This window comes from Pseudophryne corroboree, chromosome 6 (genome assembly GCF_028390025.1).
Source record: "Pseudophryne corroboree isolate aPseCor3 chromosome 6, aPseCor3.hap2, whole genome shotgun sequence".
Taxonomy (NCBI): domain Eukaryota; kingdom Metazoa; phylum Chordata; class Amphibia; order Anura; family Myobatrachidae; genus Pseudophryne; species Pseudophryne corroboree.
Genome location: NC_086449.1, coordinates 406,935,965 through 406,957,012, shown reverse-complemented (window position 1 = coordinate 406,957,012; position 21,048 = coordinate 406,935,965). Strand labels below are relative to the sequence as shown.

General features: G+C 46.1%; 1 protein-coding gene across 6 annotated transcripts in view; it reads left to right on the top strand.

Moving 5' to 3' along the window:
* The window catches only part of FRMD4A (FERM domain containing 4A), a 751,780-nt gene that overhangs the window by 470,604 nt on the left and 260,128 nt on the right, over positions 1 to 21,048 (top strand). For all 6 annotated transcript variants that reach the window (XM_063926906.1, XM_063926905.1, XM_063926903.1 and 3 more), the window contains exon 4: positions 4,845 to 4,937. In XM_063926906.1, coding sequence (XP_063782976.1) covers positions 4,845 to 4,937 — 93 coding nt within the window. The remainder of the gene's footprint in view (positions 1 to 4,844; positions 4,938 to 21,048) is intronic.

The following is a 21,048-nucleotide window of genomic DNA, read 5'->3' as shown; positions in this document are numbered from 1 at the left end:
AGTTTATATTACCTAGGGAAGTATATATAGCAGCAAATAAGTATGCAAAATGTTACTGTGGAAACAAATGTAATTAGTGTTTTATCTAATATGCCTACCTGTGATTCCCATGGTTTAGAGAGTTCACAAGAAGTGTTAATAATAATAATGATGATGATAATGATGAAATTAGAGGACAAAGCTATTAATATAACTCTAAATGGCTAATTAAGAATGCTAAAAAAGGCAATAATTGCAATGTTAGTGGGAGCAGACTCAAAGCATTGCTAAATCTATTCACCTGTCTGTCTGCAAGTTATACAGTTGTGCTCATAAGTTTACATACCCTAGCAGAATTTGTGATTTTCTGGCCATTTGTCAGAGAATATGAATAACTCTCAAACTTTTCTTTCACTCATGGTTAGTGGTTGGGTGAAGCCATTTATTGTCAAACAACTGTGTTTACTCTTTTTAAATCATGACAACAGAAACTACCCAAATGACCCTGATCAAAAGTTTACATACCCCAGTTCTTAATACTGTGTATTGCCCCCTTTAACATCAATGACAGCTTGAAGTCTTTTGTGGTAGTTGTGGATGAGGCTCTTTATTTTCTCAGATGGTAAAGCTGCCCATTCTTCTTGGCAAAAAGCCTCCAGTTCCTGTAAATTATTGGGCTGTCTTGCATGAACTGCACGTTTGAGATCTCCCCAGAGTGGCTCAATGATATTAAGGTCAGGAGACTGAGATGGCCACTCCAGAACCTTCACTTTATTCTGCTGTAGCCAATGACAGGTCGACTTGGCCTTGTGTTTTGGATCATTGTCATGTTGGAACGTCCAAGTACGTCCCATGCGCAGCTTCCGGGCTGATGCGTGCAAATTTTCCTCCAGTATTTTCTGATAACATGCTGCATTCATCTTGCCATCAATTTTGACCAAGTTTCCAGTGCCTTTGTAGCTCACACATCCTCAAAACATCATCGATCCGCCTCCGTGTTTCACAGTAGGAATGGTGTACCTTTCATAATAGGCCTTGTTGAATCCTCTCCAAATGTAACGTTTATGGTTGTGGCCAAAAAGTTCAATTTTGGTCTCATCACTCCAAATGACTTTGTTCCAGAAGTTTTGAGGCTTGTCTCTGTGCTGTTTGGAGTATTGTAAGCCGGATGCTTTGTGGCATTTGCGTAATAATGGTTTTCTTGGCGACTCGACCATGCAGCCCATTTTTCTTCAAATGCCTCCTTATTGTGCATCTTGAAACAACCACACCACTTTTTTTCAGAGAGTCCTGTATTTCAGCTGAAGTTATTTGTGGATTTTTCTTTGCATCCCGAACAATTTTCCTGGCAGTTGTGGCTGAAATTTTGTTGGTCTACCTGACCGTGATTTGGTTTCCAGTCTAGTGATGTGCACCGGAAATTTTTCGGGTTTTGTGTTTTGGTTTTGGATTCGGTTCCACGGCCGTGTTTTGGATTCGGACGCGTTTTGGCAAAACCTCCCTGAAATTTTTTAGTGGGATTTGGGTGTTTTTTTACAAAAACCACTCAAAAACAGCTTAAATCATAGAATTTGGGGGTCATTTTGATCCCATAGTATTATTAACCTCAATAACCATACTTTCCACTCATTTCCAGTCTATTCTGAACACCTCACACCTCACAATATTATTTTTAGTCATAACATTTGCATTGAGGTCGCTGGATGGCTAAGCTAAGCGACCCAAGTGGCCGACACAAACACCTGGCCCATCTAGGAGTGGCACTGCAGTGTCAGACAGGATGGTAGATTTAAAAAATAGTCCCCAAACAGCACATGATGCAAAGAAAAAAAGAGGTGCAATGAGGTAGCTTTATGACTAAGCTAAGTGACCCAAGTGGCCGACACAAACACCTGGCCCATTTAGGAGTGGCACTGCAGTGTCAGACAGGATGGCAGATTTAATAAATAGTCCCCAAACAGCACATGATGCAAAGAAAAAAAGAGGTGCACCAAGGTCGCTGGATGGCTAAGCTAAGCGACCCAAGTGGCCAACATAAACACCTGGCCCATCTAGGAGTGGCACTGCAGTGTCAGACAGGATGGCAGATTTAAAAAATAGTTCCCAAACAGCACATGATGCAAAGAAAAAAAGAGGTGCAATGAGGTAGCTGTGTGACTAAGCTAAGCGACCCAAGTGGCCGACACAAACACCTGGCCCATCTAGGAGTGGCACTGCAGTGTCGGACAGGATGGCAGATTTAAAAAATAGTCCCCAAACAGCACATGATGCAAAGAAAAAAAAGAGGTGCAATGAGGTAGCTGTGTGGCTAAGCTAAGCGACCCAAGTGGCCGACACAAACACCTGGCCCATCTAGGAGTGGCACTGCAGTTTTCTAGCGAGAGGATGAGTGCTTCCATCCTCGTGTGAATCTGAACCACTAGCCATGAACATAGGCCAGGGCCTCAGCCGTTCCTTGCCACTCCGTGTCGTAAATGGCATATTGGCAAGTTTACGTTTCTCATCAGACGCTTTTAATTTAGATTTTTGGGTCATTTTACTGAACTTTTGTAGTATACTTGACAACACAGAGGTAGAGCAGTGGACTACTGTACCGTACTGCTATATATATATACTGGTGGTCACAGCAACATTCTGCACTGTCCCCTCCTACTATATACTGCGCACAACTAAAATGCAGCACAGGTATGGATGCATAGTATACTTGACGACACAGAGGTAGAGCAGTGGACTACTGTACCGTACTGCTATATATATACTGGTGGTCACAGCAACATTCTGCACTGTCCCCTCCTACTATATACTGCGCACAACTAAAATGCAGCACAGGTATGGATGCATAGTATACTTGACGACACAGAGGTAGAGCAGTGGACTACTGTACCATACTGCTATATATATACTGGTGGTCACAGCAACATTCTGCACTGTCCCCTCCTACTATATACTGCGCACAACTAAAATCCAGCACAGGTATGGATGCCTAGTATACTTGACGACACAGAGGTAGAGCAGTGGACTACTGTACCATACTGCTATATATATATATATATATATACTGGTGGTCACAGCAACATTCTGCACTGTCCCCTCCTACTATATACTGCGCACAACTAAAATGCAGCACAGGTATGGATGCATAGTATACTTGACAACACAGAGGTAGAGCAGTGGACTACTGTACCGTACTGCTATATATATACTGGTGGTCACAGCAAAATTCTGCACTGTCCCCTCCTACTATATACTGCGCACAACTAAAATGCAGCACAGGTATGGATGCATAGTAATCTTGATGACACAGAGGTAGAGCAGTGGACTACTGTACCGTACTGCTATATATATACTGGTGGTCACAGCAACATTCTGCACTGTCCCCTCCTACTATATACTGCGCACAACTAAAATGCAGCACAGGTATGGATGCATAGTATACTTGACGACACAGAGGTAGAGCAGTGGACTACTGTACCATACTGCTATATATATACTGGTGGTCACAGCAACATTCTGCGCTGTCCTCCTACTATATACTACAATGCAGCACAGATATGGAGCATTTTTCAGGCAGAGAACGTAGATATTTTCAGCACACTGAGCACAGATATTTGCAAGCACACTGAGCACAGATATTTGCAGCACACTGAGCAGATATTTGCAGCACACTGAACACAGAAACTGAGAGAACGCAGCCACGTCCTCTCGCTATCATCTCCAAAGCACGAGTGAAAATGACGGCGACGCGCGGCTCCTTATATAGAATACGAATCTCGCGAGAATCCGACAGCGGGATGATGACGTTCGGGCGCGCTCGGGTTAACTGAGCAAGGCGGGAAGATTCGAGTCTGCCTCGGAACCGTGTAAAATGGGTGAAGTTCGGGGGGGTTCGGATCCCGAGGAACCGAACCACTCATTACTAGTTTCCACAGAATCCCACATTTTCCACTTCTTAATTAGAGTTTGAACACTGCTGATTGGCATTCTCAATTGCTTGGATATCTTTTTATATCCCTTTCCTGTTTTATACAGTTCAATTACCTTTTCCCGCAGATCCTTTGACAATTATTTTGCTTTCCCCAAGACTCAGAATCCAGACACGTCAGTGCAGCACTGGATGAAAGATGCAAGGGTCTTTCAGGAGTCCAGAAACTCACTGACCTTTTATACACACACACTGATTACAAGCAAACAGATCACAGGTGAGGATGGTTACTTTTAGTAGCCATTCAAACCCGTTTGTGTCAACTTGTGTGCATGTTATCAGGCCAAAATCTCCAGGGTATGTAAACTTTTGATCAGGGTCATTTGGGTAGTTTTTGTTGTCATTATGATTTAAAAAGAGTAAACACAGTTGTTTGACAATAATTGGCTTCACTCAATCACTAACCATGAGTGAAATAAAAGTTTGTGAGTTATCATTCATATTCTCTGACAAATGGCCAGAAAAATCACAAATTCTGCTGGGGTATGTAAACTTATGAGCGCAACTGTACCTGTGTCACAGGTAACAGTTGTTCTGGTAGGAAATCTGCAATTAATCATATTAAATGTACCAATCAGACAGAAGAGACAGGTCAGACTTCCAAATAACAGAGGGCTTGTGGGAGCCATGTTTACATCTGCAGTGTACACAGGTACAACCATTTTCACACAATGAATTAAGCTTTTGTGTTCAGCTCAATTAAATTAATATGAAAGTACAAAGATTATTGTTTTAGCCTTCAATTATAAATACAGAATGTTGTACAAACGTGTATACTTTTTACAGAGAATGAAGTATTTAGAAAAAGGGGGGCATGCATTTTGATTCATACTGTGTTAATGCAATTGCTTACAAAATAACATGACGTTATTGTCTTTGACAGGGGACACTTGAACTGGTTACAGTTGGACAGAAGAGTACTTGAACATGATTTCCCTAAAAAGTCTGGTCCAGTTGTGCTTTACTTTTGTGTCAGGTATGTTCTGTTATGACCATTTAAGCTTTTATCAGTAGTAGATGTTATGTGTATCTCATGTGTACGGAGAAGTAAAAATATCTTACTGTATGATAAAGCCAAATTACAGCTATTCCAAAACATCAATCTGTCTGTGTGAGGAACCATTATTTCATAGACTATTTAGCTAGGTAGTTAATAAGGGTGTACTACGATTTCGCCAGCTGTCGGGATCCCGGCGCCCAGCATACTGGCGTCGGGATCCTGACCTCTGGAATGCCGGCAGCTGAGGGAGCGCAAAAGAGCCCCTTGTGGGCACGGCTATTTATTCTCCCTCCAGGGGTGAGGTGGACACCCCAAGAGGGAGAATAGTTGTGGTATCCTGGCGGTCGGGATCCAGGCGCAGGTATGCTGAGCGCCAGGATCCCGACAACCGGTATATCGAGTACCTCCCGTTAATAATAGCAAGAGTTATTAGTATTAAACCAAAAGGTCTGTGGGATAAATGTGTATTTTCTTAGATTAGCGATGTTATATGTCACAACCCCTCTGCATACATATACAGTCAGGTCCATAAATGTTGGGACATCGACACAGTTCTCATATTTTGGGCTCTATACACCACCACAATGGATTTGAAATGATACAAACAAGACGTGCTTTAACTGCAGACTTTCCGCTTTAATTTGAGGGTATTTACATCCAAATCAGGTGAACGGTGTAGGAATTACAACGGTTTCTATATGTGCCTCCCACTTTTTAACCACTTAACTGACGATTTGTTTCGACGAAAACCGCTCCGAAATTGACGGGTCTTTTTATGAGTTAATTAAGTGAAGAATATGACTTTAACCCTATCCCAAATGATTTTAGTAAAAAAAAAGGAAAAAATAATATTTTCTTTTTATTAAAAAAAATAAAAATACCCCCCAACATCGAAAGATCGTTCGGGAACATCGCGACCATCGGAACATCACGACTATCGCGGCTTTCATTTTGAAAGCCGGGATAGCCTGCAGGTATGCAGGGGGGTCTGGGTGTGGCTTGGGAGGGTTAATTTACTCTCCCCAGTGGCTGCCATTGTCTGCAGCCACTGCAGTGGGTGGATCCTGCCGTGCTGACCGATCAGCAGTGATCGGCAGCACGGCAGACACAGGGGGAGAGTGCAGGGAGGCAGAGGGACAAAGGTCCCTATGACAGCAGCAGCGGAGGGAAGTTTATCTTCCCTGCCGCTGCTAACACTCTCTATCTGACTGGTCATATCCTGTGCGATCAGGTCAGATACAGCACGTGCAGGCATGGCCGCATCTGATGCGACCATGTCAGGCAAATGGTTAGGGACCAAAAGTAATGGGACAATCGACTCAAAAGCTATTTCATGGACAGGAATGGGCTATTCCCTTGTTATTTCATCATCAGTTAAGCAAGTAAAAGGTCTGGAGTAGATTCCAGGTGTGACATTTGCATTTGGAATCTGTTGCTGTCGACACGCAATATGAGATCCAAAAAGCTGCCACTATCAGTGAAGCAAGCCATCATTAGGCTGAAAAATCAAAACAAACCCATCAGAGAGATAGCAAAAACATTAGGTGTGGCCAAATCAACTGTTTGGAACATTCTTAAAAAGAAAGAACTGGATGAATTCTGAAGTGTTTTGTCCAATATTATCTGCTCATATTCAGTCAAATGCTTCAGAACTCATTGGGGGTCATTCCGACCCGATCGGACGCTGCACTTCTTCGCAGTCGTGCGATCGGGTCGGAACTGCGCATGCGCCGGTGCATGGTAGTCATCGTTGCCTAGCGATCGCCTGAGACAGAGGCAGTCGCTAGGTGGGAGGGGGCTGAACGGCGGGGTTTAGCTGACGTTTAGGGGAGCGGTCCGGCCAACGCAGGCGTGGCCGGACTGTTGGGGGGGGGGGGGGCGCTGCGGCCAGTGGTAGCGGCGAGTAATTCTCGGCCAGCCGCAGGAGCTGTGCTGGCCGGCAGTTACTCCTCAAATACAAAGGCATCGCCTTTGTGCGATGCTTTTGTATTTGTGCGGGGAAGGGGGGGGGAAGCGGCACTGAGCTGGGCGTCTCCCCGCATGTCTGAGTTAAGGTTCGTAGCTGTGCTAAACTTAGCACAGCTACGATCAACTCGGAATGACCCCCATTGTACGGTGCTTCACAGTGCAGATGGACTATGACCCGAAGCATACTGCGAAAGCAACCAAAGAGTTTTTTAAGGCAAATAAGTTGAATGTTATGCAATGGCCAAGTCAATCGCCTGACCTGAATCCGATTGAGCATGTATTTCACTTGATGAAGACAAAACTGAAGGGAAAATGCCCCAAGAACAAGCAGGAACTGAAGACATTTGCAGTGGAGGCCTGGCAGAGCATCCCCAGGGATAAAACCCAGCGTCTGGTGATGTCTATGCGTTCCAGACTTCAGGCTGTAATTGACTGCAAAGCATTTGCAACAAAGTATTAAAAAGTGAAAGTTTGACTTAGGATTGTTTCGTTTGTCCAGTTACTTTTGGTCCCTTAAAAAGCGGGAGGCACATATAGAAACCGTTGTAATTCCTACACCGTTCACCTGATTTGGATGTAAATACCCTCAAATTAAAGCGTAAAGTCTGCATTTAAAGCACATCTTGTTTGTTTAATTTCAAATCCATTGTGGTGGTGTATAGAGCCCAAAATATGAGAATTGTGTCGATGTCCCAATATTTATGGACCTGACTGTACCTCTTATTAAAAACAGTGTTTCAGTCAAATCTAATGGCTGGAGGCCTTGTAAGTAAAAAGATGCAATGAACATCATCTGGAGGGTAAGCGGTCAGGATCCCTGCAGTCAGAATACTGAGAGTTGAAGTTCGAAAGCCAGAATCCTGTCAGTTAGTTAGCACTGGGGTAGAGGTTAGAGTTAGGCTGCGGGGGTGGGGTAGGTAAGGGTTAGGCTGTGGGGGTGGGGGAGGTTAAGGATAGGCTGCGGCAGCAGGGAACAGTTAGGGTTGGGCTGCGAAGGCACGGTTAGGGTTAGGCTGCGGGAGGGGGAGGTTATGGTTAGACTGCGGGAGGTGTGGGTTAGGGTTAAAATACTGGGATCGGTCGAGACTTTGGCTGTCGGTATGATTATGGCATCCTGACCTTCAAGATTGTGACTGCCGGGATTTTGTACCCAACCCATCTGTAGCTTACATAGCCATGTTTTACAGAACTGCTAACCTTAAAACGGTTGCCCCAGCTACTTTTATGAACTTCTGAATTTGCTGATCACTGGGGGTCATTCCGAGTTGATCGCTCGCTAGCAGTTTTTAGCAGCCGTGCAAACGCTATGCCGCCGCCCACTGGGGAGTGTATTTTACCTTAGCAGAAGTGCGAACGCTTGTGCAGCCGCTCTCTGCAAAAACAGTTTGTGCAGTTTCAGAGTAGCTCAGAACTTACTCAGCGCTTGCGATCACTTCAGCCTATTCGTGTCCGGATTTGCCATCACACACCCGCCCAGCATTCGCCCAGACACGCCTGTGTTTTCCCTGGCATGCCTGCATTTTTCCAAACACTCCCTGAAAACGGCCAGTTGACACCCAGAAACGCCCACTTCATGTCAATCACTCTGCGGCCGTCAGAGCGACTTAATTCTTCGCTAGAGCCTGTGCAAAATCACATTGTTCGTTGAACCCGTAACGTTGCGCGTGCGCATTGCGGGGCATACGCATGTGCAGAAATGCCATTTTTTGCCCTGATCCCTACGCTGTGAAAATCGGCAGCGAGCGATCAACTCGGGAATGACCCCCACTGTTACTTGCATATTATTACTCTTTTCCTACTCAGATTTTGCTTTTATCTAGTAACTCATCCAATATAAAAGATTATTTAGATTCATTGTAGATTAAGGGGTATATGCAATTCACGGCGAATCGCGGCAATTTTTCGCCGTTTTTTAATTCGACTTAATTCGACAGGTGAATTCCGGAAGGTGGCTTCCGGAATTCACCATATTCAATGAAAAACGGATTCGCCAGAATCGCGGGCGAAAATCGGCCGATTTGGCGGATTTTGCCGCAATTTTAAAAAACGGGAAAAAACGGGAAAAACCCGGAAAAAAAAATGGCGTGGGGTCCCCCCTCCAAAGCATAACCAGCCTCGGGCTCTTCGAGCTGGTCCTGGTTCTAAAAATGCAGGGGAAAAATTGGGCAGGGATCCCCCGTATTTTTAAAACCAGCACCGGGCTCTGCGCCTGGTGCTGGTGCCAAAAATACGGGGGACAAAAAGAGCAGGGGTCCCCCGTATTTTTAACACCAGCATCGGGCTCCACTAGCTGGACAGATAATGCCACAGCCGGGGGTCACTTTTATGCCGTGCCCTGCGGCCGTGGCATTAAATATCCAACTAGTCACCCCTGGCCGGGGTACCCTGGGGGAGTGGGGACCCCTACAATCAAGGGGTGTCCCCCCCCCAGCCACCCAAGGGCCAGGGGTGAAGCCCGAGGCTGTCCCCCCCCATCCAATGGGCTGCGGATGGGGGGGCTGATAGCCTTTTGTGATAATAAAAAGATATTGTTTTTTCCAGTAGTACTACAGTACTACAAGTCCCAGCAAGCCTCCCCCGCAAGCTGGTACTTGGAGAACCACAAGTACCAGCATGCGGGAGAAAAACGGGCCCGCTGGTACCTGTAGTACTACTGGAAAAAAAATACCCAAATAAAAACAGTACACACACACCTTGATAGTAAAACTTTATTACACACTACCGACACACACATACTTACCTATGTTGACACGCCGACTGCCACGGTCTCCGACGATCCGAGGGTACCTGTGAAAAAATTATACTCACCTTCCAGCGTCCAGAGATAAATCCACGTCCAGAGAGATAATCCACGTACTTGTAAAAAAAACAAAACGCAAATACCCGCTCCATACCGGACTGAAAGGGGTCCCATGCTTTCACATCAGACCCCTTTCTCCCGAATCCCGGGACATCACGTGACTCCTGTCACTGAAGTCCCTTCAGCCAATCAGGAAGCGCTACTTCCGTGGCGCTCATCTGATTGGCTGTGCGCTGTCTGTGCTGTGACAGCGCATCGCAAAGCCGCTCCATTACTTTCAATGGTGGGAACTTTGCGGGTAGCGGTGGGGTTAACCCGCGGTCAGCCGCTGACCGGCGGGTGACCTCACCGCTAGCCGCTAAGTTCCCACCATTGAATATAATGGACTGGGCTGTGCGATGCGCTGTCTGCTAAGACGCGCAGAGCCAATCAGATGAGCGCAACGAAGTTGCGCTTCTTGATTGGCTTTAGAGACCTTTCTGTGACAGCTGTCACTGACAGGTCTCTCTGCATTCGGGGATAGGGGTCTCATGTGTCAGCATGGGACCCCTTTCAGTCCGTGTGGTCGGGTGTCCGGTTTGTTTTTTTCTCCAAGTACGTGGATTTATCTCTGGACCATGGCTGAGGTGAGTATATTGATCTTTTATTTTCAGGTACCCCTGGATTCTACATGGAGAAGAGGACCGATGTCGGCGTGTGAACATAGGTAAGTATGTGTGTGTCGACGTATGAAATAAAGTTTTACTTTCACGGTGTGTGTGTCCTGTTTTTATTTGGGTATTTTTTTTCCAGTAGTACTACAGGTACCAGCGGGCCCGTTTTTCTCCCGCATGCTGGTACTTGTGGTTCTCCAAGTACCAGCTTGCGGGGGAGGCTTGCTGGGACTTGTAGTACTGCTGGAAAAAACAATATTCTTTTCATGATCACAAAAGGCTATCAGCCCCCCCATCCGCAGCCCATTGGATGGGGGGGGGACAGCCTCGGGCTTCACCCCTGGCCCTTGGGTGGCTGGGGGGGGGGGGGACCCCTTGATTGCAGGGGTCCCCACTCCCCCAGGGTACCCCGGCCAGGGTTGACTAGTTGGATATTTAATGCCACGGCCGCAGGGCACGGCATAAAAGTGACCCCCGGCTGTGGCATTATCTGTCCAGCTAGTGGAGCCCGATGCTGGTGTTAAAAATACGGGGGACCCCTACGCTTTTTGTCCCCCGTATTTTAGGCACCAGCACCAGGCGCAGAGCCCGGTGCTGGTTTTAAAAATACGGGGGATCCCCTGTCAATTTTTTCCCCGCATTTTTAGAACCAGGACCAGCTCGAAGAGCCCGAGGCTGGTTATGCTTTGGAGGGGGGACCCCACGCCATTTTTTTTTAGGATTTTACCGTTCCAGCAATAAAAAAATAAATAAATAAAAATAATATTTTAAAAAATATATAAATAATATTTGTGCCTCCAAAAAAAAAAAAAAAAAGTACCTAATCCCTTCTAATATAAATAGATCTGCTATTCCCCCCAAAAAAAACACAAAAAAAAACATGTTTAAAATTTTTTTATTTGTTTTCACCCTCCAAAGTGTGGCGGATTGAAAATGACGAATTTGCTGTCTAAAAGCACTGCTGTCGAATTTCCAAACTTGAATTGAATATGCTTTGGTCGAATTGCAGCACTTGTATCATTGCAGAAAAGTCGAATTTGCAAAAATTCGAATTTCAAAAAGTCGAATTTTGAAAGTCCGTTTTTTGGTCGGAAAGCACTAAATTGCATAGGCGAATTTTTTTTTTGGTCGAAAATGACCCGAAATTCGACAATTTCGGGAATTCGACCGCAATTGCATATACCCCTAAGTCTCCCAAGTTATCATAGGAAGTGATGAGTCTGGATCCAAATATTTTTTTTTTTAATATTTGTTCATTAGATTTTTATTTCATTTCTATTATTAATTCGACAAACCTCCAGTCACTCCCTGTCAGGAATCGGGAGCAATATAATAATTGTAGCCAACAGTTAAGGTGAGGGGAAAGTGGAGCTATAAATAATGTTGCGCAAAAAATCTTTATTGACGTCCACTTTCTTTGCACAAATTAGATCTATTATCCTGACATCTGGTATTGTGGAGTTTTCAATCTTAATGAAAAGGTTTGGGAATTCTAAGGAAAACAGTGCAGTTGTGAAATCTGGAATAACATGTTGAGTTATGCGCTATTTCTTCCACTATCCGGATGTGCTGTAATGGCTCCACTGAGCCAATAATGGTCAACAGTGGGGGCTTTTGGAATAGTGCAATGAACTGGGTTTTTAAGTGATCCCAGTGGGAGAGGAGTCGTAGTCATTTAATTAACCTTGTTACTGCATAGTGAGCCCTGGCAGTAGAAAGGTTAACTGTGATGTTACTTATTTTTGTAACTGTCTTTTGCTAAAATATTGTGTGATTTGTAATTAAATACTGCAGATATATATTTATCCTATACTATAGCATGAAATCATGCATATAGCACCTTAGTTGTAATTGAACCCAGTGCTGCAAGGCAGCAATACCATATACTGTGCAACTGTGCCGTCCAATAACTGTGTAGTAGGACAAAATTGACATGTCCCATATTCACAAACATGCAGAACATGGTCAAGAGTGCATTGTTGAACTGAATGTGTTGTTGGATTTGAGCAGTGCTTCTGTGTTTGCCTCATTATCTGTAACTGTACTTTTATAGGGAAAACCATCTTGTGCCATTATATTGAATAGTAATGTATGTCTTTATAATATTGTGGGATAATAGGTTTAATGAAATAGCAGTTCAGCACCACATCTTCTAGGAACCTCCACAAGAAGGAACACAGCCATGTTTAGTACCTCATCCTTTTACACCCACTGATTTATTGAAGTTTCACTGATCATTTCAAATACAGAAGAGTCCTTGTTTGAAAGAGGAGACTAACTTCCTCATGATGAATATACAAAGTCACCGCAACTTGAATAAATCACAAAATAGAATTGTTGTGCCATCAACATAGAAAGCAACAAGAACCCACTCTGAGAATGTTAATCTCCATTTTCCATCACAACTTCATCTGAGTTTATTCCCCTAGGTGCTTAGATTACTGATTGGATAAAAGAAAAATAATTTATTGTCAAGAGAAAAAATTATAATTTGTAAAAACTTTCTTGCAATAGCTCAAGTTGTAACTAAAAGTTGTCATACCTAATTGTATGGGTCTGTTCACTTGAGGATATTTGTCACATGTGCACCCATGCAGTCAAAACTGACAAAGGATATTCCTAGGAGATTGGTAGGTACATGACATAGCTGTATGTACAGGAACTGACCTACTATTGGTGGTCAGCACCATCTCTTGTATGTTGTATGTTTCCACCTGGTGCTCTGGTTCCCCACCCACAATCCAAAATCATACTGCTAGGTTAACAGGTTTCAAGCTAAACTGGCCCTAGTATATGTGGATGTCTGTGCATATGTGTGCCTATGATGTACTGAAAGCATCACTGGGACTTAGATTTTAAGCATCACTGGGACATTTTCTAATGCAAATGTATACATAATCTGATTGTAATGCTCTGTGCAAAATGTTAGCGCTATGTAAATGAAGGGTAATACATAAATAGTAGTTGAGGTTCTAGAGGAAAGTGTTTTCTCTGACGTCCTAAGTGGATGCTGGGACTCCGTAAGGACCATGGGGAATAGCGGCTCCGCAGGAGACTGGGCACAACTAAAGAAAGTTTTAGTACTACCTGGTGTGCACTGGCTCCTCCCTCTATGACCCTCCTCCAGACCTCAGTTAGAATCTTGTGCCCGGCTGAGCTGGATGCACACTAGGGGCTCTCCTGAGCTCCTAGAAAAAGAAAGTTTAATTTAGGTTTTTTTATTTTCAGTGAGATCTGCTGGCAACAGACTCACTGCTACGAGGGACTAAGGGGAGAAGAAGCGAACCTACCTGCTTGCAGCTAGCTTGGGCTTCTTAGGCTACTGGACACCATTAGCTCCAGAGGGATCGAACACAGGGCCGACCTCGATCGTCCGGTCCCGGAGCCGCGCCGCCGTCCCCCTTACAGAGCCAGAAGCAAGAAGACGGTCCTGGAAATCGTCGGCAGAAGACTTCGGTCTTCATCAAGGTAACGCACAGCACTGCAGCTGTGCGCCATTGCTTCCCATGCACACCTCACACTCCGGTCACTGATGGGTGCAGGGCGCTGGGGGGGGCGCCCTGGGCTGCAATATTAAGTACCTTGGCTGGCAAAACTACACATAATATAGTCATAGAGACTATATATGTGTAAAATCCCCTGCCAGATATACCTACAACAAAGCGGGAGAAGTCCGCCGAAAAAGGGGCGGGGCTATCTCCCTCAGCACACTGGCGCCATTTTCCCTCACAGCTCCGCTGGAAGGATCGCTCCCAGGCTCTCCCCTGCAGTTTCCAGACTACATAGGGTAAAAAAGTGAGGGGGGGCACTAAATTTAGGCGCAATATTGTGTATACAAGCAGCTATTGGGAAAATCACTCAGTTACAGTGTTAATCCCTGTGTATATATAGCGCTCTGGTGTGTGCTGGCATACTCTCTCTCTGTCTCCCCAAAGGGCTTTGTGGGGTCCTGTCCTCAGTCAGAGCATTCCCTGTGTGTGTGCGGTGTGTCGGTACGGCTGTGTCGACATGTTTGATGAGGAGGCTTATGTGGAGGCGGAGCAGATGCCGATAAATGTGATGTCACCCCCTGCCGGGCCGACACCTGAGTGGATGGATAGGTGGAAGGTATTAACCGACAGTGTCAACTCCTTACATAAAAGGCTGGATGACGTAACAGCTGTGGGACAGCCGGCTTCTCAGCCCGCGCCTGCCCAGGCGTCTCAAAGGCCATCAGGGGCTCAAAAACGCCCGCTACCTCAGATGGCAGACACAGATGTCGACACGGAGTCTGACTCCAGTGTCGACGAGGTTGAGACATATACACAATCCACTAGGTACATCCGTTGCATGATCTCGGCAATGAAAAATGTGTTACACATTTCTGACATTAACCCACGTACCACATAAAAGGGGTTTTATGTTTGGGGAGAAAAAGCAGCCAGTGTTTTGTTCCCCCATCAGATGAGTGAATGAAGTGTGTGAAAAAGCGTGGGTTCCACCGATAAGAAACTGGTAATTTCTAAAAAGTTACTGATGGCGTACCCTTTCCCGCCAGAGGATAGGTCACGTTGGGAGATATCCCCTAGGGTGGATAAGGCGCTCACACGTTTGTCAAAAAAGGTGGCACTTCCGTCTTAGGATACGGCCACTTTGAAGGAGCCTGCTGATAAAAAGCAGGAGGCTATCCTGAAGTCTGTATATACACACTCAGGTACTATATTGAGACCTGCAATTGCCTCAGCATGGATAGTGCTGCTACAGCGTGGTCTATTACCCTGTCAGACAGGGATACTATTTTGCTAACCATAGAGCATATTAAAGACGTCGTCTTATATATGAGGGATGCACAGAGGGATATTTGTCGGCTGGCATCCAGAATTAATGCAATGTCCATTCTGCCAGGAGGGTATTAGGGCGATGCTGACTTTAGAAGGCACATGAAGATTCTGCCTTATAAGGGTGAGGAATTGTTTGGGGATGGTCTCTGGGACCTCGTATCCACAGCAACAGCTGGGAAAGAAATTTTTTTACCTCAGGTTTCCTCACAGCCTAAGAAAGCACCGTATTATCAGGTACAGTCCTTTCGGCTTCAGAAAAGCAAGCGGGTCAAAGGCGCTTCCTTTCTGCACAGAGACAAGGGAAGAGGGAAAAAGCTGCACCAGACAGCCAGTTCCCAGGATCAAAAATCTTCCCCCGCTTCCTCTGAGTCCACCGCATGACGCGGGGGCTCCACAGGTGGAGCCAGGTGCGGTGGGGGCGTGTCTCGGGAACTTCAGCGACCAGTGGGCTCGCTCACAGGTGGATCCCTGGGTTCTGCAAGTAGTATCACTGGGATACAAGCTGGAGTTCGAGGCGACTCCCCCTCGCCGTTACCTCAAATCAGCCTTGCCTGCTGCCCTCGAGGGGAGGTAGTACTGGCGACAATTCACAAGCTGTACTCCAGCAGGTGATAATCAAGGTACCCCTCCTTCAACAAGGCCGGGGTTACTATTCCACAATGGTTGTGGTACCGAAACCAGACGGTTTGGTGAGACCCATTCTAAAATTGAAATCCTTGAACACTTATATACGAAGGTTCAAGTTCAAAATGGAATCGCTCAGGGCGGTTATTGCAAGCCTGGACGAAGGGGATTACATGGTATCACTGGACATCAAGGATGCTTACCTGCATGTCCCCATTTACCCTCCTCACCAGGAGTACCTCAAAATTGTGGTACAGGACTGTCATTACCAATTCCAGACGTTGCCGTTGGTCTGTCCCCGGCACCGAGGGTATTTACCAAGGTAATGGCCGAAATGATGATACTCCTTCGAAAAAAGGGAGTTATAATTATCCCGTACTTGGACGATCTCCTTATAAAGGCGAGGTCCAGGGAGCAGTTGTTGGTTGGAGTAGCACTATCTCGTGAAGTGCTACAACAGCACGGCTGGATTCTGAATATTCCAAAGTCGCAGCTGGTTCCTACGACGCGTCTACTGTTCCTGGGTATGGTTCTGGACACAGAACAGGAAAAAGTGTTTCTCCCGGAGGAGAAGGCCAAGGAGTTGTCATCTCTAGTCAGAGACCTCCTAAAACAAATACAGGTGTCGGTGCATCAATGCACGCGAGTCCTGGGAAAGATGATAGCTTCTTACGAAGAAATTCCATTCGGCAGGTTCCATGCAAGGATCTTCCAGTGGGATCTGTTGGACAAGTGGTCCGGGTCGCATCTTCAGATGCATCGGCTGATAACCCTGTCTCCAAGGGCCAGGGTGTCGCTGTTGTGGTGGCTGCAGAGTGCTCATCTTCTAGAGGGCCGCAGATTCGGCATACAGGACTGGGTCCTGGTGACCACGGATGCCAGCCTTCAAGGCTGGGGGGCAGTCACACAGGGAAGAAACTTCCAAGGGCTATGGTCGAGTCAGGAGACTTCCCTACACACATATATATTCTGGAACTAAGGGCCATTCACAATGCCCTAAGTCAGGCTAGACCCCTGCTTCAACACCAGCCGGTGCTGATCCAGTCAGACAACATCACGGCGGTCGCCCATGTAAACCAACAGGGCAGCACAAGAAGCAGGATGGCGATGGCAGAAGCCACAAGGATTTTCCGATGGGCGGAAAATCATGTGTTAGCACTGTCAGCAGTGTTCATTCCCGGAGTGGACAACTGGGAAGCAGACTTTCTCAGCAGGCACGACCTCCACCCGGGAGAGTGGGGACTTCATCCAGAAGTCTTCCAAATGATTGTACACCATTGGGAAAGGCCACAGGTGGACATGATGGCGTCCCGCCTCAACAAAAAGCTAAAAAGATATTGCGCCAGGTCAAGGGACCCTCAGGCGATAGCTGTGGACGCTCTGGTAACACCGTGGGGGTACCAGTCGGTGTATGTGTTCCCTCCTCTGCCTCTCATACCCAAGGTACTGAGTATAATAAGAAGGAGAGGAGTAAGAACTATACTCGTGGTTCCGGATTGGCCAAGAAGAGCTTGGTACCCAGAACTTCAAAAAATGATCTCAGAGGACCCATGGCCTCTGCCGCTCAAACAGGACCTGCTGCAGCAGGGGCCCTGTCTGTTCCAAGACTTACCGCGGCTGCGTTTGACGGCATGGCGGTTGAACGCCGGATCCTGAAGGAAAAGGGCATTCCGGAGGAAGTCATCCCTACGCTGATTAAAGCTAGGAAAGAAGTGACCGCAAACCATTATCACCGCATATGGCGAAAATATGTTGCGTGGTGTGAGGCCAGGAAGGCCCAACGGAGGAATTTCAGTTGGGCCATTTTCTGCACTTCCTACAGTCAGGGGTGACTATGGGCCTAAAATTGGGTTCCATTAAGGTCCAGATTTCGGCTCTGTCGATTTTCTTTCAGAAAGAACTGGCTTCACTGCCTGATGTTCAGACATTGTTAAGGGAGTGCTGCATATTCAGCCCCCTTTTGTGCCTCCAGTGGCACCTTGGGATCACATCGTGGGGTTGGATTTCCTAAAGTCACATTGGTTTGAGCCACTAAAAACCGTGGATTTGAAATATCTCACGTGGAAAGTGGTCATGCTGTTGGCCTTGGCTTCGGCCAGGCGTGTGTCAGAATTGGCGGCTTTGTCATATAAAAGCCCTTATCTGATTTTCCATATGGATAGGGCAGAATTGAGGACTCGTCCCCAGTTTCTCCCTAAGGTGGTATCAGTTTTTCATTTGAACCAACCTATTGTAGTGCCTGCGGCTACTAAGGACTTGGAGGATTCCAAGTTGTTGGACGTAGTCAGGGCCCTGAAAATTTATGTTTCCAGGACAGCTAGTGTCAGGAAAACTGACTCGCTATTTATCCTTTATGCACCCCACAAGCTGGGTGCTCCTGCTTCAAAGCAGACTATTGCTCGCTGGATTTGTAGTACGATTCAGCTTGCACATTCTGCGGCTGGACTGCCACATCCTAGATCAGTGAAAGCCCATTCCACGAGGAAGGTGGGCTCTTTTTGGGCGGCTGCCCGAGGGGTCTCGGCTTTACAACTTTGCCGAGCAGCTACTTGGTCGGGGTCAAACACATTTGCTAAATTTTACAAGTTTGATACCGTGGCTGAGGAGGACCTAGAGTTTGCTCATTCGGTGCTGCAGAGTCATCCGCACTCTCCCGCCCGTTTGGGAGCTTTGGTATAATCCCCATGGTCCTTACGGAGTCCCAGCATCCACTTAGGACGTCAGAGAAAATAAGATTTTACTCACCGGTAAATCTATTTCTCGTAGTCCGTAGTGGATGCTGGGTGCCCATCCCAAGTGCGAATTGTCTGCAATACTTGTATATAGGTATTGTTAACTAAAGGGTTATTGTTGAGCCATCCGTTGAGAGGCTCAGTTATATTTCATACTGTTAACTGGGTATAGTGTCACGAGTTATACGGTGTGATTGGTGTGGCTGGTATGAGTCTTACCCGGGATTCAAAATCCTTCCTTATTGTGTCAGCTCTTCCGGGCACAGTATCCTAACTGAGGTCTGGAGGAGGGTCATAGAGGGAGTAGCCAGTGCACACCAGGTAGTCCTAAAGCTTTCTTTAGTTGTGCCCAGTCTCCTGCGGAGCCGCTATTCCCCATGGTCCTTACGGAGTCCCAGCATCCACTACGGACTACGAGATATAGATTTACCGGTGAGTAAAATCTTATTTTTAAAGTATTGCTTTAAAACATTTAATTATTCATATTGTACACATGGTCCCAGCCAGAGTAATATGATTGGATATTGAGATCCCAGTTTCTTTAAATTACCTATTTAATCTTAATCCCCATAGTTTGTGGGCTGACGTGGAGATTGATTTTATACACAAATCCATTTAAACAGGTAGGAAATAAAATGGATTGGGAGGTCATGTCAGGACATAGAAAAGTCACGCCTGGCTGTCAGATACAATCAGTGGATCCGACAAAGGAGAGGAAACTTTCAAGTAATGTTTTATAGCAATAACATGGCTTCATACAACAGGATACAGTGATTAGTGCTACTATATTTCATTATAATGAGAGGATGCCAATAAAAGCAAAAGACAAGAAATAGCAGGAAACAAATCACCACTCAGAATGGACTGATTTACAGCATCCAGGAAGCCAGCTTCTCAATGAGATACCCCAAGTTGGTTGCCAAAGATAGCTACCATGGGTATTCTATCTGAACTGTACATTCTGATAATGTTAGACCTTCCATATACAGAATAGCACTTGGACAATACCGTAGGTAAGGAGAGCAGGGTATGGTGATTTGCAGACATGATTCATTTCAAATTATTGACCCCTATGGCTTGATGTTGTGATTTGTGAGGTGGAGGCAACAATGGACTGGCTTGCAAAGGACGGCTTGTAGGGATAATAGAAGAGCAGTAGCTAATTTCAAATGACCAAAGAATGACACTTAAATTAAAAACAAGATAAATAACTTTCTTGTGTTAACAACTATGCACCACTCTTGGGAACATTTTGGATACAGCGGGTCCATCTCTGGCGCAACCTCTGATGCTGGATTCACCACTGTCAGTCTCCGGCTCTAGTAACCTGCGGGCACCATCAGGGGAAAATGCAGGATTTTGGGAGGGTAGTTTCCAAATATTTCTATTTTAGAGTGCTTGTCACCAGCCTATGAAGGATGCATAATTATCATGTAATAAGCTATAGTCTGTGAAGTTTATGCAGTACAGTACTTCAGGCATATGCAGGCCCATTGATCATGATAAGCTACTTACCAGATTCTCTTTCTGGTTCAGTGATTGAGCACTCAAATCCACAGACACTCACACAGCAGACTTGGGGGGTCATTCAGATCTGATCGCTGCTGTGCATTTTTGCACAGCGGGTGATCAGATCCTAGCTGTGCATGTGTATGCACCGCAATGGGAATCGGCGGTCAGCGACGAGATGGTGCGACAAATCTGATCGCACGGGCGTTCGAAGGGTGATTGACAGGAGGAGGCCGTTTGTGGGTTGCAACTGAGTTTACAGGGAGTATCCGGAAAAACGCAAACATTATCAAGCATTTTCAGGGAGGGTGTGTGACGTCAGCTCTGGCTCCAATTAGCCTGTTCTCATCGCACTGGAGGAGTAAGTCCTGGGTTGCGCACAGACTGCACAAAGTGGATTTTCTCAGCTCAGCTACACATGCGATCGCACACTTGCTCGGCAAATTTACACTCCCCCTGGAGGCAGCAACCATCTGATCGCAGGACAGCAAAAATAGCAGCCTAGCGATCAGATCTGAATTACCCCCTTGGTCGGAAAGTCTGCTGCCACTGGGCACGTGCAGCAGCTCCATTCCACCCTTTTTACTGCAAGTAGAGGCTACTGACCAGGCTGTGGGGAAGGGCAGTTTCCGGGCAACTGGAACTCCCCCTCTCCCCTTTTTGCATTGGCCTATGCAAGTGCCCATCCTCACAGACACGGCACATGAGCAGAAACCGAGCCAGGATTGTGCACTTCATGGGGGTAAGGCTGTGCCTGGTCACTACGCAGAGAAAATAATAGATCACTGAGCACATGTAGTTCCAGGCATGCAGCAATGTTACTACCACCACTGCGCACTGCTGACTTAACCTTACACTATGGATGCACCACTATGTGTGTATATAGCTTGATGGTGACCTTCCTCAGTGACCCAGGGATAACTTGTTCCAAGTGTGTTCCCCCCCCCCCCCCGCCCCCCCTCCGCCTAGAGACACCCCTGT